We start from the raw sequence: 18875 nt of genomic DNA on the forward strand, positions 1-18875 counted from the left end.
TCGGGAGTTTTGACCCATTGAAATACACAGGGCTTTGCCGGGACCCGGCCGTCAGTTCGAATTAACTGGCAGTTCGAATTAAGCGATTTCGAATTAACGAGGTTTTACTGTACCGGTAAACGTGAGCAGCCAGGGCCCCATGGGTTGGCTTTCGATGTTGTTTGCCAGCTGTACCATAGATATCTTGATCAGGGCTACAGGATCTATATGGACAATTTTTACACTTCTAGGCACCTGTTTAGTCATATTCTCAGCCGAAAAACACTGGCTTGCGGAACCACACGCAAGGATCACCGAGGATTTCCTGCCGAACTGAAGGATGTACGATGGGAGAAAAAAGCTCAACGCGGCGACATTCGATGGTTGCGTGATCAGACCATCCTGTACCTTCAGTGGAAAGACTGGCGTGTTGTCAATATGATGAGCACGGTTCATACTGCAAATGACACGATAACCGCAAAAAGAACGGAAAGAAGACAAAACTCCTGGACTCAGATATCTGTAAAAAAGCCTCTGCTGATCCATGATTATAATAATGGCATGCTAGGTGTAGATAAATCAGATCAAATGACTGGCTATTATAATGTTCTAATGAGAAGCGTGCGGTGGTGGAAGACTCTGTTCTTCCACTGTGTCGATATTGCACATGTCAACAGTTTCGTACTCCTCCAAGCTCACCGCACATTGCACCCAGAGATTCCTGAGCTGGCACGCACTGCCGGGTTTGACCACCTAGCTTTTAGAGGAGAGCTCATTCAGCAGCTTCTGAATCTTGACGGTGCCAAGCAAGCACACGCACCTCCACCACCCGTCGCAAAACTTGCGCTCCACAAGCCGGAAAAAGTGGCAAAATGCAGAAACTGCAAGCTGTCGTATGAGCAGAAGAAAATAGAACTCAAAACGAATGTCTTTTGCAGCACATGCCAAGTTCACTTGTGTTTTACAACTGCCCGGAACTGTTTCGTTGAGTGGCACAAGAACCGTGGAACCTGAGTCGCCTGAGTGCTGACCACTGGCACCAGAGTTCACACAAAAAAAAGACAGTTGTCAAGTTGACAAGCAAGAAACAAGACAATGTAGCACATTTTGTATATCTTGGATTTTTTTAAAGTGTATTTTTCACTTGGTATATTCATGCCTTTTCGAACTTTTTGTTTTTTTCTCAAAAAATCTCGAATTTGAGATTTTTTTTAAATACTATATATCACTTTTAAGTCTAATCTTTTTTTATGCGTGAAAGACTTATCTAATCAGCTACATTTTGATATATGTTACAGCTATATAGCTCAATGAGTATTTGTAATAAAAAATAATTTCTGACACCTATCAGAATTGTCTATTTTTTCCGCGGTCCCGAAAGAGTTAAGCCGACTTTGGGGGGAGTAAAAGCAGAGGCCTACTGGCTTGCTCAAGCTCGATGGCGTGCGATGCCACGATTTGATGCATCACGCGCTTGAAAATGGGCCCGATCTGCACTTCTTATAGTCCCCGCGAGTGCTTTAACCCTTTCAGGCCCAGTGCTTTCAATTGGAATCACCGAATTTAGAGGCTACCAGTCTTGAATTGTTCAAGGAAGTCCCTCTGTTTTTGCAGTAGTTCCAACATTTACTAATTCATAAATATATGTTGACCTTGCACCTGGCTGATATATGCGGGTAGAACGAAAAAGGGGGACATAAAAACAGCGTACGCTTTGCTGTTGCCATCGGCTGACACCAGTTGCTTCCTTGTACTGTGCACAGGAAAGAAAACTGTTATGTTTTTCTAATCACGTAGAAGGGTACAAGTAAGCCTGAAGTTACTCCTTCAAATTAAATTCTTTTGGCAAACACATTTACAAGTGCTAAAATGTTTCGCACAAAATAATGATTCCAAATGGAATCACTGGGATGTGGAGGCCCTATAGAAGAAGCAGTGTGGTCATATGTGACTTACCCGTTATCTGCGTGTAAATATCGGTTTTTCCGCACTCTGTATGTTGGAGTAAACGTTCTTTCCTCCAAGAAGATGTCGACGTTCATTGAAAGCACTTTTCACGCTGAAAGGAACAAGTGTCCGAGAGCAGCCCACCACACTTGTTGTGAGACGTCAGTTCACCCGATGAAGGAAGAGTAACGTTCATCGCACGAAGACAAAGTATAGCACAAAAGCATTGAAACCTTTATGGAATTTTGCAAATTAAACTGCAGGACAATGTAAAACCGAGTGGTAGTGGTAGCACTCTTGTGTTGAAGGCTGAAAGCTTTCCAGATTTCAACCTTCAAAAGCCAACCAACTTGCCTAACAGTTTGTGCTGCACATCCAAAAAAGTCATGACAGGAAAATCCATTTTGTGGAACACTGTTGAAAAAGGCAGAATCAAAAATACGAACCATCATTGCACAAATAAGAACTCGCACCGTATGAATACTTTAAAAGTTTCTGCACCAACCAACCTTTGAGAATATTGGAGTACAATGTTTTATTCATTGCGTAATGCTACAGATGCTGTCAGCTAGAGGCTGGCTAGAAATCTGCATATACTGGGAGCGTCGTTGACCCGCTTCTTACACACCACCTCTCAAAATAACCAGTGCTTGTCTGCAGTCAACTCAAGAATCTGAGCACTGGCCTGCATTCATTGAGGAAAAAAAAAAGGCAAGCTGTGTGTCACGTCATTATCACATATTCCTGGTCAGAACAGTGGCACACACATCTACTTTAGCAAAGACAATGGTTGTATTTAATCAGTTGATAGTAAATTAAATTTTCAGAGAAATCGCCCAATTAAGCATTTCGCACCCACTAGGTCCCGCTGATTCCATTTGGAATCATGCGAGAAAGCTGATAAAGAACAGGCGGATCTTTGATTTTGTTATCTTTTTTAATTATCCTCTTCCGACACGTGCCAGTCTCTGGATATCTTTTTTTGTATTAAGCAGTTTTAATTTGGGCCGTAACTGGTTTTTAATGCGAAAGCATTTCTTGCTTCATGAGTGGCGTGGACAGAGTGCGTCAGCGTGCACATTAGCTGTTGGTATGGGTGCATCACTCTCCCTGATGCCTTGGGGTTTAGAAATAGCAAAGGTATGAATCGGTGGTAGACTTGAGAAAATTGCTCAAACATAAAACCAGTTGAGTTTATATGTAAAAAAAGTTGCAAATTTATAGGTAATGCTGGCCAATTGGTTCGAAAAATAAGAGGGTAAAGCATAGTGTCACCTTCCACTACTCCATTTCAAAGGGCAAGATCCATCTGTCCTACCATAACAGCATATTAAGTTTTTCACTTAGCGTTGTTTTGCAGTGCAACCTCGTTGATTCGATCCCTGTTAATTTGGGCTGCCAAACACTCGTAAGCCTGTGGCGTCGGAAGCTCGTTTATTGGAACAGCCTTGGGCTGGCATCGGTTAATTCGTACATGCACTCGAAGTGGTGCCGTGTGAGGTATGACCCTCTTTGATCGACCAAGTGTTCATTCAGAGGCCTGATTTGCATCTTGCGCAAATGCAGGTATGTCCGGCTGTATAGTTTAGTATTTGGAGCTTTACCGCCAGCCAGGCCAGCTAGCTGACCATGCGCTGTTTTTAACAGTGATTGCCTTGTCGCTGATCTTTTTGTTTTTTGAAGCCTGTCGCATGCTGTTTGTGTGAAGGAGCTCACTCACTCCATGTGAGCATATGCCAGAGCCGGTCTATGCATGCGCGAGACGCAAGCAGTATGAGCTCCAATCTGAGCACGCACGCTACACATGCCGGAAGTGGGGATTGGTTTACAACAATCGGAGGACCATGGGGCTCTCCTGGACCCTTTTCTTGTATTCTTCATGGCATGAGGTTCTTTCAGGTAGCTACGCACCTGCATGGCAAACAAAGGCGGCCTTTTAGCCATTGTCGCTGCAATGCTGCTCTTGTGCCCACTGAAGCGGTCCCACGGACACCAGCGCTTAAATACTGGCGTTGAACTTGCTGTCGATGACCATGCCGCAGCCCTGGAGTGGTAAGGACTGTTGACAAATTTTGAGGGCGCCACCTGATGAACGAACGGAGGCACATGACAGGAAGCAAACTGCGTCACTTGGTGCAGGGAAGCCCTGTCACGGGCAGGATGGCAGATGTAGATGCTGTGCGCCACAAGTGGAAGCAGCACCTGCATGGCAAACAAAGGCGGCCTTTTAGCCATTGTCGCTGCAACGCTGCTCTCGTGCCCACTTGGGCGTTCTGATCACTTCTGACTTAAATTGGACTGCACATGTTCAAAGACTCACCAGCAAAGCAATGACCAAATTGTTCTTCCTTAAAAGGGTCCTACGACATTCCACAAGTGATACGAAACTTCTAGCTTATTAGGTCACGCTTATACGACCAGGCTTGGAATATGCAGACATAGCCTGGCTTCCTTACGCCAAAGATAACGTTAGAATGGTGCAAAGGAAAGCCGTGCGCTTAATCTTCAACTGCTGTTGTTGCACACATTCACCCACAGAACCTTTACTATCAGCAGGCCTTCACACGCTGTCCAGCCGTGCTAAATTACATAGTCTCAAATTTTTAAAATTTACTACGTAATAACTCATTAATGATGTCTTCTACTGACTTTGTTCGTATTAATCATTCAAGGGCTACGCGACTCAAGCATGCACTCATTCTTGAAGAATTTTTTTGCCCCAATAATACCTTCCGATATTCCTTTTTTCCACAAGTAGTCTGAGATTGGAACCAGTTGCACCCATCACTTACATTTCAGCCTAACGTGGACAAATTTATCAAGCTAGCTGAGTGCTCTGTTCTCATATTCGCTACAGCATGAATCTGATTTTTTTCTTTTTTTGAACTGCTGTTCTTTGTTCCGATGTATTCATGATATGCAAGTGCATTCTTGTTTTATGACTTGATTCCTTGTTTGTCTGTGCCACATGAGTTGTCCGTGTAGCATCCTATTGTTAAGCTTCAAACTTTAGTCAGTGAAACTGCATTTGTATACCATGTATTCTTGTTCACTCCTGTAAAAGCCCCAAAAGATGATTGACAGTTTTTTGAAATAAATAAATAAAGTGCAGACATGAGGAATCCGAGCGAAATGTACTGTACAACGCAGCAGGTGAAACACGTTCACTTTTATGCGGTCCGTGCTAGCGATAGCTTGCAACGGATAAGGTTGACGCGACATCCCGGAGGATTCTGGGAGCTTTCACAGGCGGTGGCTAGGTGTCGTGGTTTGAGAAATATTGATTAATATAATTACTTTCTGTTCATTTCTGTTTCAGAAGAGTTGTGTTGGCCATTCTCAGTTCCACTTGAGCCAGAAATCGCGGCGGCAGATTTTAGTTCACTCTCCTTTCACTGGGCCAAATGAGAGGTGACGGTGCATACATGTGGGATGTATCTCAAAGCATATCTGCCTTTTGGAGAAGGTGGAGGAGAGTGGAAGAGAATGTGGAGCATATCAAAAGCTCCACCTTCTATTCCGTCATGTCAGTATCGACATGTCGAAAAAGGTGCTTTTTGTCGTTTACTTATGTGGTCACTTTCATTCGGGTGCTCTCTGCGGGACTGTAGAAGCAGCTGAGCTCTTTCTTTCCTGACGATGCTTGTGGATGCCTTCAGGCACTCTCGCTTGAGTGATTCCCACGTCACCAGAGAAGCTTCTTGGTTCTTAAACCATATTCTGGCTGGCCCTTCCAGGCCAAAGAAAACTTGTCTCACTTTAGTCTGGTCATCCGAACTGTTGAATAGGCCTACACAGTCAAAGTGTTCCAGCCATTTTTCATTATCCTCGCCCGGTGAACCTTTGAAAGTGGGCGGGGGCTGGTGCAAAATAATGGGGGCTGGTGTCGCAGCCATGGTTGGCGTCGGTGTTGAGGAGTGCCAGCGAATCTTTGTTTGAACGTGCCGACACGCGGCTTTATCGCTTTCTTTATGACACAAGCACTCTAATGCCAACTGCCTGTCACGAGCCCCTGCAGGTGCACCGCCACCGGACGACGATAAGGACGCCTTCCTCGGACCCTTCTGCTTCATCTCTTTTGGACAGCAGCAACCCTCGGACCCCGACGTAAAACGCCTCATCAAGTACTTGGAAGGCAAGGTTTCTTCTCCCCACACCTTGTTCAAGCGCGGATTGTCTTCCTTCTGTATACAGAATGATGTCCTCGTGAAAGAGAACTTCGCAGCGAACAAAACAGCCTATACCTCCTTGTTGTACCTGCAAGTCTCCGCAAAGAAATTCTACAGGCTTCACACGACGAGCCGACTGCTGGTCATCTCGGGTTTTCTCGCACCCGACTGTCTGCCGATGGTGCACATTACGTGGAAACCTGCCGAGATTTGTTGGCGATGAAAGACCCCTCACTCCCGATCAGCAGGATTTCTGAACTCTATTGAACCTCCTTCAAGGCCCTTTCAGCAGATCGACATGAACGTGCTTGGCCCTTTTCTGAAGACAACGTATGAAAGTAATTGGATCATCATAGCGACCGACTATCTGGCCTGCTGCGCCGAAGCAAAAGCCCCAACAAACAGAAACAAAAGTGGCCAAATTTTTCATGGAGTGCATTTTTGTACGACACGGCGTCCCCGATGGGCTCATCATGGACAGGAGAACAGCGTTCACGGCGGAACTGACGCAAGCCCTCCTGACGCAAACGAGCTGCCAGAGAACAACTTCATACCATCTGCAGACTGACTGACTGACGGTGCATAGAACCATTGCTGACATGCTCGCTATTTAGTTGATACCAAACACAAGACTTGGGACGTCATCCTGCCTTACATCATCTTTGCATACAACACCGCAGTGCAGGAGGCCACCCCGATAACTTTTAGTCTCATCCATCGCAGAGAGGCCGTGAGCAAGCTAGACACCATGCTGCCCAAAGTTATCTACGAAGACAACGTTGACGTCGCCTCCTACCTTCAGCGCGCAGAAGAAGCCTGAAGATTTGCTCGATTTCGTATCAAAGACCAGCAGTGGACTGAAGCCAGACGCTACAACCTACAAAGACGCAACGCGGAATACAAGCCAGGAGACCAAATCTGAGTTTGGACGCACATTCGTGCCGTGAATTGATTGAAAATCTTTTGCGCTGTATTTCAGCCCGTACAGGGTTCATCGTTGGCTGGGTGAACCGTATTATGAAGTCGTCCCTGAGGAAATGACTGCATTTCAGCGACGCTGCGTGTGACCAGAAGTTGTCCATGTCATCTGTCTAAAGCCCTATAATGCGCACTAAAGGACGCAGTGTTTCCGCTCTCTGTGTTTATTGTGCACAGTCCGTTTTATTTGTTTGTCACTTACTTTGTTTTAAAGCCGCGAATCTTTGTACTGTTTGTTCATTCTTCAGAGGTGCCGACACGCAGCTATGTCATTTTGTTTGTGATGCAATATGTGACCAGATTTATCTCGCTCGATAGATCTTATACAGGCAGAGGCAATTCTCCGTTGTTCCAGAATACTGTGGTAACTATGCACACCCTATCTCGAAAGTTCGCTATCAGTTTAAAATTGAGCAGGGCCGAAAGCGGCGAGCATTCTGTTCGACAACCGCTGAGCACACTTGTTGCTTTCGCCGCCACCGAGTGATTCAGTCCATTTTGGTGCATGTTAGCCCAATAAACAGTTTATTTTTAGAAACACTTTTCGCTGTCTCCCTCACTGCTTGGACTCCCGTCACCACTACGTGAGAATATTTTTAGTGCTCGTGTACATTCGTGACAAAGATTGATGCTGTGTTTCCACACATGGGGTTCTGCTGCCTGCATCTTCGTTGCAACTGAGCACCCTGTCCGGTGACTTTAATGCTCAATTCTCACAATATGAGGAATGATCTCATTTTCACCATAAATTCTTGACACGTTTTGTTCAGTGGTCGGTCGCTTTAAATGTGGAGCACATATCACACTCAAACTTTTCTAGCATTGTTTGCCAACCTAACACATTTGGAAGCTAAAAGAAACATGCTTCAGAGTGCTTCTAAACCAGTGTTTCATTGCTATTGCTCTAAAGTGCTTCAGATTGGAAATTTTCGTGCTGCTCCTAAGTGCTCCAAATATGAAACTTTATTGCTGCAGAAATTTGCTTCAAGTTGCATTTTGCCAGTAGCATCACTCTTTGTATGGTCGAGATCCTTCTGTGCCTTTCCAGCAGACATACCTCCACTTGGCATCGGAACACTTTTTAAATTTATCCCAACTGGGGTGGGGCGTATTATATGGTTGGCCAGACTGAGTCCAGTGGTGTTTGTAAATCTGACTGCTAGCACTGTTGTGCTGTTCTAGTCAAAACGCTTCAATACAAGGGAAAACTGGGCGAGTTGGTGAAGGTTTTGCACAATGAACAGCACAAAAGGACCAGGCCGAGGAAAGAAACCGACTCACGAAGTGCATGCTTTCAAATCAATTTTTATTCAGAATCATGTTTATAAAAATTATGAAACCAGGGCACGCAGGTGCAGAATCCAAAGACCTCTAACCAACACTTGTGACATAGAGTCTGCAGGAGTTTCCACCAGCAGATTGTTTTCCCATAATACTGGACCCTCACTGCACGCTGAAAGCTGCCCGTGGAGTTCATAACGGACCTCAAGGAAGAAGAGCTCCTACAGGACTTATCCAAAGAATGACAAGAAGGAAGCACCTTGGTGGAGGTGCAGTGGACATCTTGTATACCTACCACGCGTCACTGCTTCCAGTGTCTGAGCTCGTGGGCCATGGTAGCTGCAATGCAGAACATGTTCAGGCCAAGCCTGGAAAAAAAAAAGGTTTCTGCCAGCAATGCCAAATTTGTCTGAGGCTGTGCAGCCGTGCTGTTACTGCCCCACAGTGGTAATGGGAATCGACCATCTGCTGGGCAGCAGCCATCCAAAGCCAAAGGAGCTGTTGCAGGTTCTGTTGGGTAGGCTTAGTTGGGGTAATTTGGCGTTCTCATTTTATGTTCGTGTTTTGCATCGTCAGTATGGCAAGGGCGAGTGCACTGCACAAGCATCAGAGCCATGTTACCGTGCTGCAGGGCGCAATGACAAGGGCCAGCTGGGCCAATCAGACCTGAAGCGGCGTGACGTGCCCACCTTGGTGGAAACTCTGCGGGACTCGCTCGTGGTCGGGGCAGCTTGCGGCCGTGGGCACACGCTCTTCCTCACCGACCACGGCGTGGTCTTTGGCTGCGGCGACAACAAGATGGGCCAGTGCGGCGTTGGGTCACAGAATGCCTCGGTGCACGTGCCCACGCGGGTGGCCTTCAAGCTGCGCCCCGCGGTGCGTGTCTCGTGCGGCGGTGAGTTCTCGGTGCTGGTGGATTGCCGTGGCCACGCGTACACATTTGGCTGCCCCGAGTACGGCCAGCTGGGCCACAACACGGACGGCCGCTACTTTGTCACCAGCAACAAGCTGCAGTTCAAGTGCGAGCTGGTGCCTCGGCGGGTGCAGGTGTTCATCGATCGCAGCCGCGAGGGGCACGTTGTGTCAGTCGATGACGTCCACATCATTGACGTGGCCTCGGGTCTCAACCACACAGTGAGTATAGCAAAAGGGAGTCCCCACATATTGCGGTTTGTCCCGTGGTTCCTGCATTGCAGATAGCGCTGGACGAGCGCAAGCGGTGCTTTTCATGGGGCTTTGGGGGTTACGGGCGGCTGGGCCACAACGAGCCCAAGGACGAGATGGTGCCTCGGCTCATCAAGGCCTTCGACGGACCCAACCGCGGACTTTGCTCCATCCATGCAGGCGGCACATTCAGCATGGCTGTCAGCGAACTCGGTAAGGTTTGTTTGGCGAAAAAAGTGCCGCGATTACGCGCATAATTTGCGTACCCCTAACTTTTTGCCTGGATTTATAGTAAGGGAGTAATTACTCATTGGCATCCACTCATGCACCGCCAGCAGCTACAAAGGAAAGCTATACAGCTTAGTAGAATGTTCAGTTGGGCGAGTTGGTATAAGTTCATATTAGAAGAAACAGCGCGCTAAAGACTGACGACCAGAAGAAAGACACAGGACGAGCGCTGCCTCCCAACTAAGGCTTTATTGATAAAACCTGGTGTATATAAAAGAATAAGGAAGGGCATGACACTTGCATTAAAGGCAAAACATGAAAACCAAAATGAAACGTGCGCGCAGCCGCATTGGTTCGTTGTGATAACTTTATTTATTTATTAGGTCCTCAAAGGCCCCACTTAAGGGGTATTACATGAGGGGTGGGTAGGTATTGCGGCAGTTATGACAAAAAATGGTTTTCGATGGCATTCTTGAATTGTTGAAGATGTGTAAAGAGGCAATGTGGCCGGGAAGGTCGTTCCAGTCCAGGGCAGTACAGAGAAAATGATTTTTGGAATGTTGTGGTATGGACGCACTGGGGGAAGACGGCTTTGAAATGGCTATGAGGGATAAACGATGGGCTGGACGGGTGAACACGTTGTTGGGTGGCAAGCTGTGAAAAAACTTATGGTAAAGAGAAAGGCGAGCTAGTTTGCGGCAAGATGCTGGAGTATGAAGTTCAAGTTGGGATTTCAATTGGGTTACACTGGTGCGATAAGAGTACTTGGAAAGAATGAATCATAAAGCATGATTCTGAATAAATTCCAGTAAACTAGACAGGTTAGTTTGGTGAGGATGGAATATAGAATGTGCGTACTCTAGTTTAGGTCTGACGAGCGCTAAATAAGCGATTAGCCTGACTGAAGTAGGGGCTATGGCAATGTTGCATCATTAGTAACCTAAGATGCAATTGGCAGAGTTAGCTATATGAGTAATATGGCTGGTCGAGGATAGGTCACTGGAGATCTGAATACCTAAGTACTTGATAGTGTCGATTTGAGTTATAGGACAACCATAAAGGAAGTAGTTATGTGATGAGTAGTTACATCGGCGGTGGAAAGAGATTAAAAAGGTTTTGTTAACATTTAGTTTCATGAGCCAGGTGTCGCACCACTCTTGCACCTTGATGAGATTGTTCTGTAGGGTGGTAACATCAGGTACGTTATTTATGGAACTGTATATCACACAATCGTCTGCAAACAGGTGTATGTTAGATGTTATGTTGTTAATTTAAATCGGTGAAAGTAGGGGGCCTAGTACAGTACCCTGGGGAACACCTGACTGGACATGGGAGAGAGTGGATGAATGGGAGTTGGCGACAACAAACTGGAGACTGTTAGTTAGGAAATTGCTCATCCAGGTGAGCACACAGGTGTCTTAGTTAAGACTCGACAGTTTAAGTAGCAGGTGACAATGTGGGTGGGACTTTGTCAAAGGCTTTCTTCACAATCCAGAAGAAAAAGAGCAGGCGGTAAATTTATGTCAAGGTTGGTGTGACTATCGTGAAGCAAAAGAGCAAGCTGGAATTCACAAGAATGGCCTTGAAGGAAGCCATGCTGGTTGGGGTGAAAAAAGCTGACAGATGATAAGAATGGTGCAAGCTTAGAATGCATAATATGCTTCATAATTTTTGAACAAATGCTTGTGATAGTTATCAGTCAGTAGTTACTGGGGCATGAGCGGTTACCCTTTTCGGAAGACAGGAACAACTTTCCCAATCCTCTAGTCAGCGGCAATGGTACCAGAAGTTAGCGACTGCAGAAATACGAGCGACAAGAGAAAGCTACTGACATGATTAGTATATTTAAGAACTTCAGCATTAATGCCATCTGTTCCAGCCGAGGACGAATTCTTTAGTTTCTCAGTGACGTCAGAGATACCGCTTGGGTCAAAGGTTATATGATACATTTGAGGATGAGCATATTCTGGTGGCAGTAGCAGGTTTACAAGGGACTCATTAGTGACGACAGCACAAAATGCATAATTTAGCACATCAGGAACATCGTGATCAGGTACATTGCAGCAATCGGTATGAGACAAAGAAATATTCGCTGAAACAGAAGGATTGATGGTTTTCCTAAATTTTTTGGGGTCTTTGCGCAGCCTAGAGGGCAGAGTGTTACTGAAAAAGTTGTGTTTGGCGGTATGTAATGATTTTTTGTACTCGCTAGGGGTACAAAAATACTTAGTTCATGCACTGTTATTGTCTGAATGCTTAGCAGCACGAAAGAGCCTTTCTTCTTGTTGTTCAGACGTATTAGTACTGAGTTGAACCATGGCGACTGTGCGCGCTCAGTTATTGTGATAGTAGGGATGTATTTTGTGATTTAGACGTAGTATCTCTGTTTTAAAAAATTGTGAGTGAGTTTCGACAGGGCACTCATCATGACTGGCTGTGAAAGTCACAAAATGATGCTAGCTCAGCATTCATACCTACATAATCACCTTTATCATAGAGTGTTAATGTTTTCTTCGTTTTTTTTCCTTCTGAGTACACTGCAGTGTAGAGAGGTGCAGATTAATGTTTTCTTAGTTTTTTTTTTGCTTCCGAGTCCACTGCAGTGTAGAGAGCTGCAGATTAATGTTTTCTTAGTTCTTTTTTTGCTTCTGAGTGCACTGCAGTGTAGAGAGCCGCAGATTAATGTTTTATTTTTTTGTTTGTTTGTGAGTGCACTGCAGTTAGAGAGCTGCAGATAACAGCGTGATCGCTAGGGAAGGAAGAAAGGTAAGCGAAGAAAAGACATCGGCATTGGTTGCTAAAATGAGGTCCAGAATATCAGATGAGTGGTCAGTGATGCCAGTGGGTCTTGTGACCAGCTTTGAGGAGCCGAAAGTCAGGCACGTGCTCAAGAATTCACTTTTGGCATTGCATTTAGACAAGGTGGAAGCCAGCTTAGTTCAGTTTATCGAGGGAAAATTGAAATCACCAAAAAGGAATATGGGGGTATTACGCAGTCGTTAGAGCTTGCATTGAGTCAAAATATGCTTCTGCCACTTTCCGTGTGGTCTGGTCCTGGTGGGAGTACAGCATCTGAGCGTGATGTAACAGAGCAATGAGTGAGCACCGCTCACCCGGCCTGAAAAGGAAAAGAAAAAATTTTCTCTTCTCTGTTTACATCTGGTCTCCCACTGGCTAAAGAATGTAGGAAAAAGATTCAAAGTGCCCGTCAAACTAAGGCAAATATGCCCAGCAATTAAAAAAAAAAGAAAAACTGTGCGGTGTCGCGCTGCCATACAGCCGTAGTTTACAGCATTCCTTTATCTTGTGGGATACGATACATTGGGCATACTGGTCGCTGCCTGAACAAGCATCTGCAAGAGCACCAAAATAATCTTGCAAACAGCAGTGACCACTCTCATCTTGTCACAAAATTTCGGGGGTGCGAAGTGATGACAAAGAAAAAGAAAAAAATGCTCTGCCCTGTTAAGCCTGTTTCACATGCAAGCAAACCGCTTGCGAACTCCACCACCATGGCGAATACACCCTCTCTCAAGCGGCAGAGGAAGCTCCAGCGGCTGGAGCGGCGAGGTTCGGGCAAGTTGGAAATTTTCGCGGCGGCGACGTGGCAGCACCGCATCTCAACCAATGACGGCCTGGCGTTGCCACGCAAGTTTGTACGCCGCATGTACGAACTTTTGTTTAAAAAATAAATTATATAAAGTGCTGTTCAATGCGTAAAATGCAATAATTATATTTATTTAAATAAACTGTGAAAAGAAATGACAAAATAATGCTTTTATATTACGCTTCTTTTGTGTTTGCAGGCCACCAATACCGGTTGCAGGCGCATATCTTTTGCCAGCAACATTGGTTTTCGCAGCGATGGGAAACGCGCAGCGGCGATGCATGTGAAACGAAAGCTCGCGAACCGCTTCGCAGCGCCGCGCCGCTCTTCGCTCTGTTCGCCAATTCGCTTGCATGTGAACCGCCCTTTACGTCACGCTCAGGTGTTGTACTCCCACAAGGACAAGACCACGTGGGAAGTGGTAGAGGCATATTTTATCGCAGTGGAGGAACATGGCTGCATTAGTAAAGCTAGTGCTGTTTTATCTAAAAAGGAGCTCTTGTTTCTTGGCTATCTTTGAGTGGCGTGCATACGTTTCTTCTGGTTTTCATGTTTTGCCTTTAATTCTTGTATATGCCTTTTCTTCTTTCTTTATATGCCCCAGGTTTTATGAATTAGCCTTAGTTGTGAGTCAGCACTCATCCTGTATTGTTCTTTCTTCTGGTCTTCTGTCTTTTGTGCGCTGTTTTTTGCAATATGAACCTATACAGCTTCCACAAAAACTTCGTAGTAAAAAATTATATAACAAATCTACTCCCAATCAACTCCACCTTGGGGGAGTAGATTTGTTATATAATAAGATCCCACTTCGAATGAACTGTCAATTCGACCTCGCCTTGCCATATGATAGCTGTCCCGATTAGCTCAGTTTGTAGAGCGATAGCTTTGGTGAAGCAGTGGTCCTGGGTTTAAACCCCTGACCACGAAGAATTTTTGTTTAACTACGAAGTTTCTGTGGAAGCTGAGTAGCTTTCCATTGTAGCCGTCGGCTGTGCCTGGGTGGATGCGAATGAGTAATTACTCCCTTATTACAAATCTACTCCACCTTGGGGGATTCACCTAAACATTTGACCTACCTGGATTTTAAAAAAAGACGCATATTTTATACTCCTTGCTGCGCCACACCACTTAGCATGCACGTGGATGCACAAAGCAGGCTTGGGAAGATCAGCACGGCCGCATCGCCTTGTGTGGCGAGGGTGCGAACTGTGCTGGTTACGCAGATCGCTGGCGCTGAAGGTCGCAGACTTCCGGTAACCTCCCCCATGTGGCGGAATCCGAAACTACTGAACCATGTGTTGTTTGGTTTGCTGCTAGCCAGCCAGGCTACATGCAAGGGCGTCATTTTATCGCCTTTTATCTCCGTTTGCCTCTGACTACTAGCTTCAGTAATACTCGTGCCACATGGGCAAATTTAATGCCTTTAAATGCTTACTGCTTTAAGTTTTAATGGCATTCGTGCAGTCGCATATGTGTATATTTAATGGCATTAGCCTTACTGCCATTTGCGACCTACTGAGTTTGCCATAACTCATTTGACCAAGCAATGCGTACCGTTGTCCACATTCCACACGCAGAAAAGCATGCAACTTTGTTAATAGGAACTTCCCAACCATTAGTGAAGGGTTAGTTCTTGACAATTCAGTCATATGAGGCATCTCTACTGCATTTTTGATGTGAAGGGTGCCATTTTTACCAGCATTTCTGACTAGTTCTGACAGATACTCTCGGCTTGTGTGCTGATCACGTGAGTTTATGGATACTTTTTCGAATTGTCAAGCAAGATCAGCGGTATTTTCTGTGAATTAATTTTTATATTGCATTTGAATAACATTCCCGAGATACTTACTGTGCTCATTAGCACTGTTTGTATTTAGGTGAAAATTTTCACTGTCTTGCAAGCATTATCATCATTGTGACTTTTGTATAATGACATGAAATGTGGACGTGTAGCACCAACTCCGAAAATAATGCCATTAACAAACTTAAGGCCTTAACCATTTATATTGTCATTTCTTGTGTGCATGTGGCACGGGTATGGGACAAGCTGTCAAGCTAGTTGGTGTTGTATCATATATTGGTCAACAGCGCTGCTAGCAGGTGCTAGGCACTTGATTGTATTCTTGGGCACTTGTTGCTTTGAGCTGGGTGTGCACCGTCATGCCATTCCACAGTGAACTACCGTATAAATGCATGCAAGGTCCGCACCCTGTTTTCACGAAGGAAATGTTAAGATCTGTGTAAGGGCTCACCCGAACTTCCACGACCCATGCTGAAATAAATAGCCTTCGAAATGCACGAGCCGTGGCCTCCGTAATCAGCTCCGGCTGCGAGCAACGCTGCGCTTGATCACGGAGGTGACATACGTGCACAAGAGCTTCTGGGTGCCACCCACGAATGGTGCCCGAGGCCGCGGGTCATCGTTATCGTCACCATTTTCCTCTGCCGCGAGCTCCCGCTATCCATATCGGCATCGGTATCAACAGCTCTAGCTTTTTGTGGCTGTCAAAGGCACGGGAGTTGTGGCAGCGTGTTAGTTCACCATAGTTGTAGCTTTCGTGTGCTGCCACCGAGCGTTGCAATTTTATTACAATGGGCAAGCACCTTAATACCGACACAGCTGGCGAGTTTACTCTTGAATACGGCAAGCGTGCAGCGGGCAGGGAATTCGACACAGCCAAGAAGTACGTCCGACGATAGTGCAACCAAAAAAAAAAGGATGCACTGAGGAACACAAGATGCAAAAAGCGCGCTTTCCGAGACAAGCTGTTCAAGTTTCCCGAATTGGTAGAAGTGCGGAACAATGGCTACGCGTTGACAATGGACATGCTGCGCGACTTCTTTTGGGATGAGCAATGCACCGGAGCACAGCACCAGCTCGGAGTCGGAAGACTCCGCGAGTGACGATTGAACGTAGAATAAATGCCGCTAATTCCGTGATTTGTGTGTTTTTACTTTTAAAAAATCTTACCCCGCGCATCACATGTATGGGCCGCACCCCCAAAATTGGCCCTCAAATATGAAAAAAAAAAAAATTCGGCACTTACACGTGTTTATACGGCATATAACATGACGCAGGCCGGGAGCAAGTCTCATATTTGGAGTGAACTCAGTATGCAGAATATGTTGCGTGTTTTTTAGCACGTGTTCTCAAAATCTTTGCATAATTTGAGCACCCCCTTTTTGAGGCCTTAATTTAAAGAAAAAAGTGCGCAAGTTATATGAGTAAATGCGGTACAAATGGCAGCGTGGGCTGCATGCTTACATGGCAAATGAGCTTAGTGAATATCGGGCACTGGGAGGTGGCCGGATCCAGAGGAGCATGCACACTGCACTGCTGGCAAAAGTAGCTCACGATATGGGCACGGCTACCCCTGCCATGACACCTGGGGCGGTATTTCGGATAGCTCTCAAAAGCAGTCTCAATTTTGAGAGCGTGACGTCAAAATGACAACACCGCGAGATGCCTAGAGCGGAATCAGCCAATTAGCAGCAAGGTTACGGTGGCTATCAGCAAGGCTCCACCCCAGACCCATTTATTTGCACGATAAGGGATCGTAGGCTAATGTTTTGCTTTAAAGACGCAGTGAATAAAACGAGTAATGTTTTATTTTGCTAAGAAACTGTACTTCAAACTCAACAGCACCAAGCAAAACAAGCAGTGTTTTAAGTTTTGCAGTTAAGTTTGCTGTTAGTCACTTTTGTTGTCGCGAAGGTACACTGTCAGCTGTAAAGCGTGAACATGTCAGTTTAAATAAACAAATGCAATGAATAAAAAAATGTTTTATTTTGGTAATAAACTGTGTTGAAAGCTGAACAACACGAAGGAAATTTAGAAGCATTTTCAGTTTTGCAATTAAATTTGCTGTAGGGCCACTTCTCTTGCCATGAGGGCACGCTGGCAGTCGTATAACGTGAACATGGCGGCCTGCAAGAAAACAGCTGATTCCATGGCTAGTTCCTGTTTTTTTGTGTGTCGTCTAAAATCAAGGTGCTTTGCGGATGTCTTAAGTGCTCAGAAAAATCTGATTAAAGGCAGTGAATGCTACAGGCCTGCTGAGATCAACTTACAAGCAGCGCTCGGCTCGAAAATCGACGACGACAACTTTAGTCTTGTGTTCTCGGTCGGCGCCTATCGATGATCGGGTGACGTGTGGTTCTGTTTATTTTCTTTAGAAAATACCAGAAAACCATGAATCATCACACAGAAGCAACTGTTCTGTTTATTTTCTTTAGAAGATATCAGAAAACCATGAATCATCACACAGAAGCAACTGTCGACAGACGGAAGCAGACAGGTACAGCTGCTGATAGCTTGCAATCTCAGTGTGGGAAATGAGAGCCGACACGATCTTCCTCTGTGGCAGCAATCACTCTTCTGCCTTATAGCCAAGTGATGCCGCCCACATCGGGCTAAGCACTTGATGTTCCGTTGATATTTTTGTAGCTCCGTTCGGTTGATGTTCAGTTGTTGAGGTAATTTTTTTTCCTCTGCAAGATGCAGAAATCGTGATGTTTATGCTCCGCTTAGTTTGTTTAGAGAGAAAGGAAGCGCTTGATTTGATAACTTTGCTATTGTCACCGAGGAGGGAACGAGCTTGTTTCATTAACGTTATTTGCTGATCTTGTAGTAGATCCGTGGTCAACCAAGCAAGAAGATGATGCTTGTATGGCTTGTGTAGAGGCCAATTACAACAGGGCAGAAGTTGAGCAAATTTGTTCGCGTTCACTGGCACACAGCGCTTGAATTCTCGACAATGAATGTGTAGAGGCAATGTTCAAGTTTGCATATGATCCAGGGCAATGATGTGTGAAATGTTATTGTATTTTGCGCAGCAGGCGGAGTAATGTTGGTATAGCTGGGCTTGGTGAGGGCAGTGTTTGAAGGGCTTTAAATACTTTACATAGCTTCTAACAACATGCACTTCCTTTCAGCTCGGAAGAACAATGTTTTTTTTTTTAAATTAAGGTCCATCTTATTTGAGGCACCCTGTATACAGGCTGCTCCAGTAGGAAAGGGAACAACCAGTTGAAAATGACTGCGATATTAAATGGCTAGACGAAAAGTAGCTTGAGAACAGTAACACTTGTTACACATATGCGATAGCATAAGGAGCTTGTCGGGCCATTTGACATTGTCACCGTCTTGTGTCATCATGGACAAGACTTCATGGCCTTGTGTTATCACAAACCAAGCTAGGTGTCAGTTATGGGGCAATAACCGAGTGCTCAAAGTTTCCCATAATGAAGCTGCCTGTATATTCTTAGAGCTGTAGAGCATATCCAGTAACCGTGTTGGATATTTGGTTATTTTAAACTAACCTCTACTCACACACCATCTCCTTGATGATGTGTCAATTAATTATATAATTAACAAAAGGGTGGCAATACACCGTATCATACTGTAACGTGTATGCATTGGTGTAATTAGCCAGACTCATTCTTGTAGCTTTAGCAGATCCGGGAAAATATATAGTGCTGGAGGTCAATATATGTGACTGAGGTCACCCGACGGTTGACAC

The 18875-nt window shown here is 45.3% G+C and overlaps 2 protein-coding genes across 7 annotated transcripts in view; one reads left to right on the plus strand and one right to left on the minus strand.

The window, feature by feature from the left end:
- The window catches only part of LOC144122190 (protein RCC2), a 46210-nt gene that overhangs the window by 11121 nt on the left and 16214 nt on the right, over positions 1–18875 (plus strand). For 4 of the 5 annotated variants that reach the window (XM_077655770.1, XM_077655773.1, XM_077655772.1 and 1 more), the window contains 2 exons: positions 8986–9488; positions 9551–9731. In XM_077655770.1, coding sequence (XP_077511896.1) covers positions 8986–9488; positions 9551–9731 — 684 coding nt within the window. Of the gene's footprint in view, positions 1–8985; positions 9489–9550; positions 9732–13552; positions 13941–18875 lie in introns of those variants that run through there. The other variant, XM_077655771.1, reaches the window with a different exon arrangement.
- LOC144122189 (general transcription factor 3C polypeptide 3) overlaps positions 2140–18875 on the minus strand; it is a 188808-nt gene continuing 172072 nt past the window's right edge. Inside the window, exon 20 of one of the 2 annotated variants that reach the window (XM_077655763.1) lies at positions 2140–4128. In XM_077655763.1, coding sequence (XP_077511889.1) covers positions 3643–4128 — 486 coding nt within the window. In that variant the 3' untranslated portion in view covers positions 2140–3642. The remainder of the gene's footprint in view (positions 4129–18875) is intronic. The other variant, XM_077655764.1, reaches the window with a different exon arrangement.

This window comes from Amblyomma americanum, chromosome 2 (assembly GCF_052857255.1).
Source record: "Amblyomma americanum isolate KBUSLIRL-KWMA chromosome 2, ASM5285725v1, whole genome shotgun sequence".
NCBI lineage: Eukaryota > Metazoa > Arthropoda > Arachnida > Ixodida > Ixodidae > Amblyomma > Amblyomma americanum.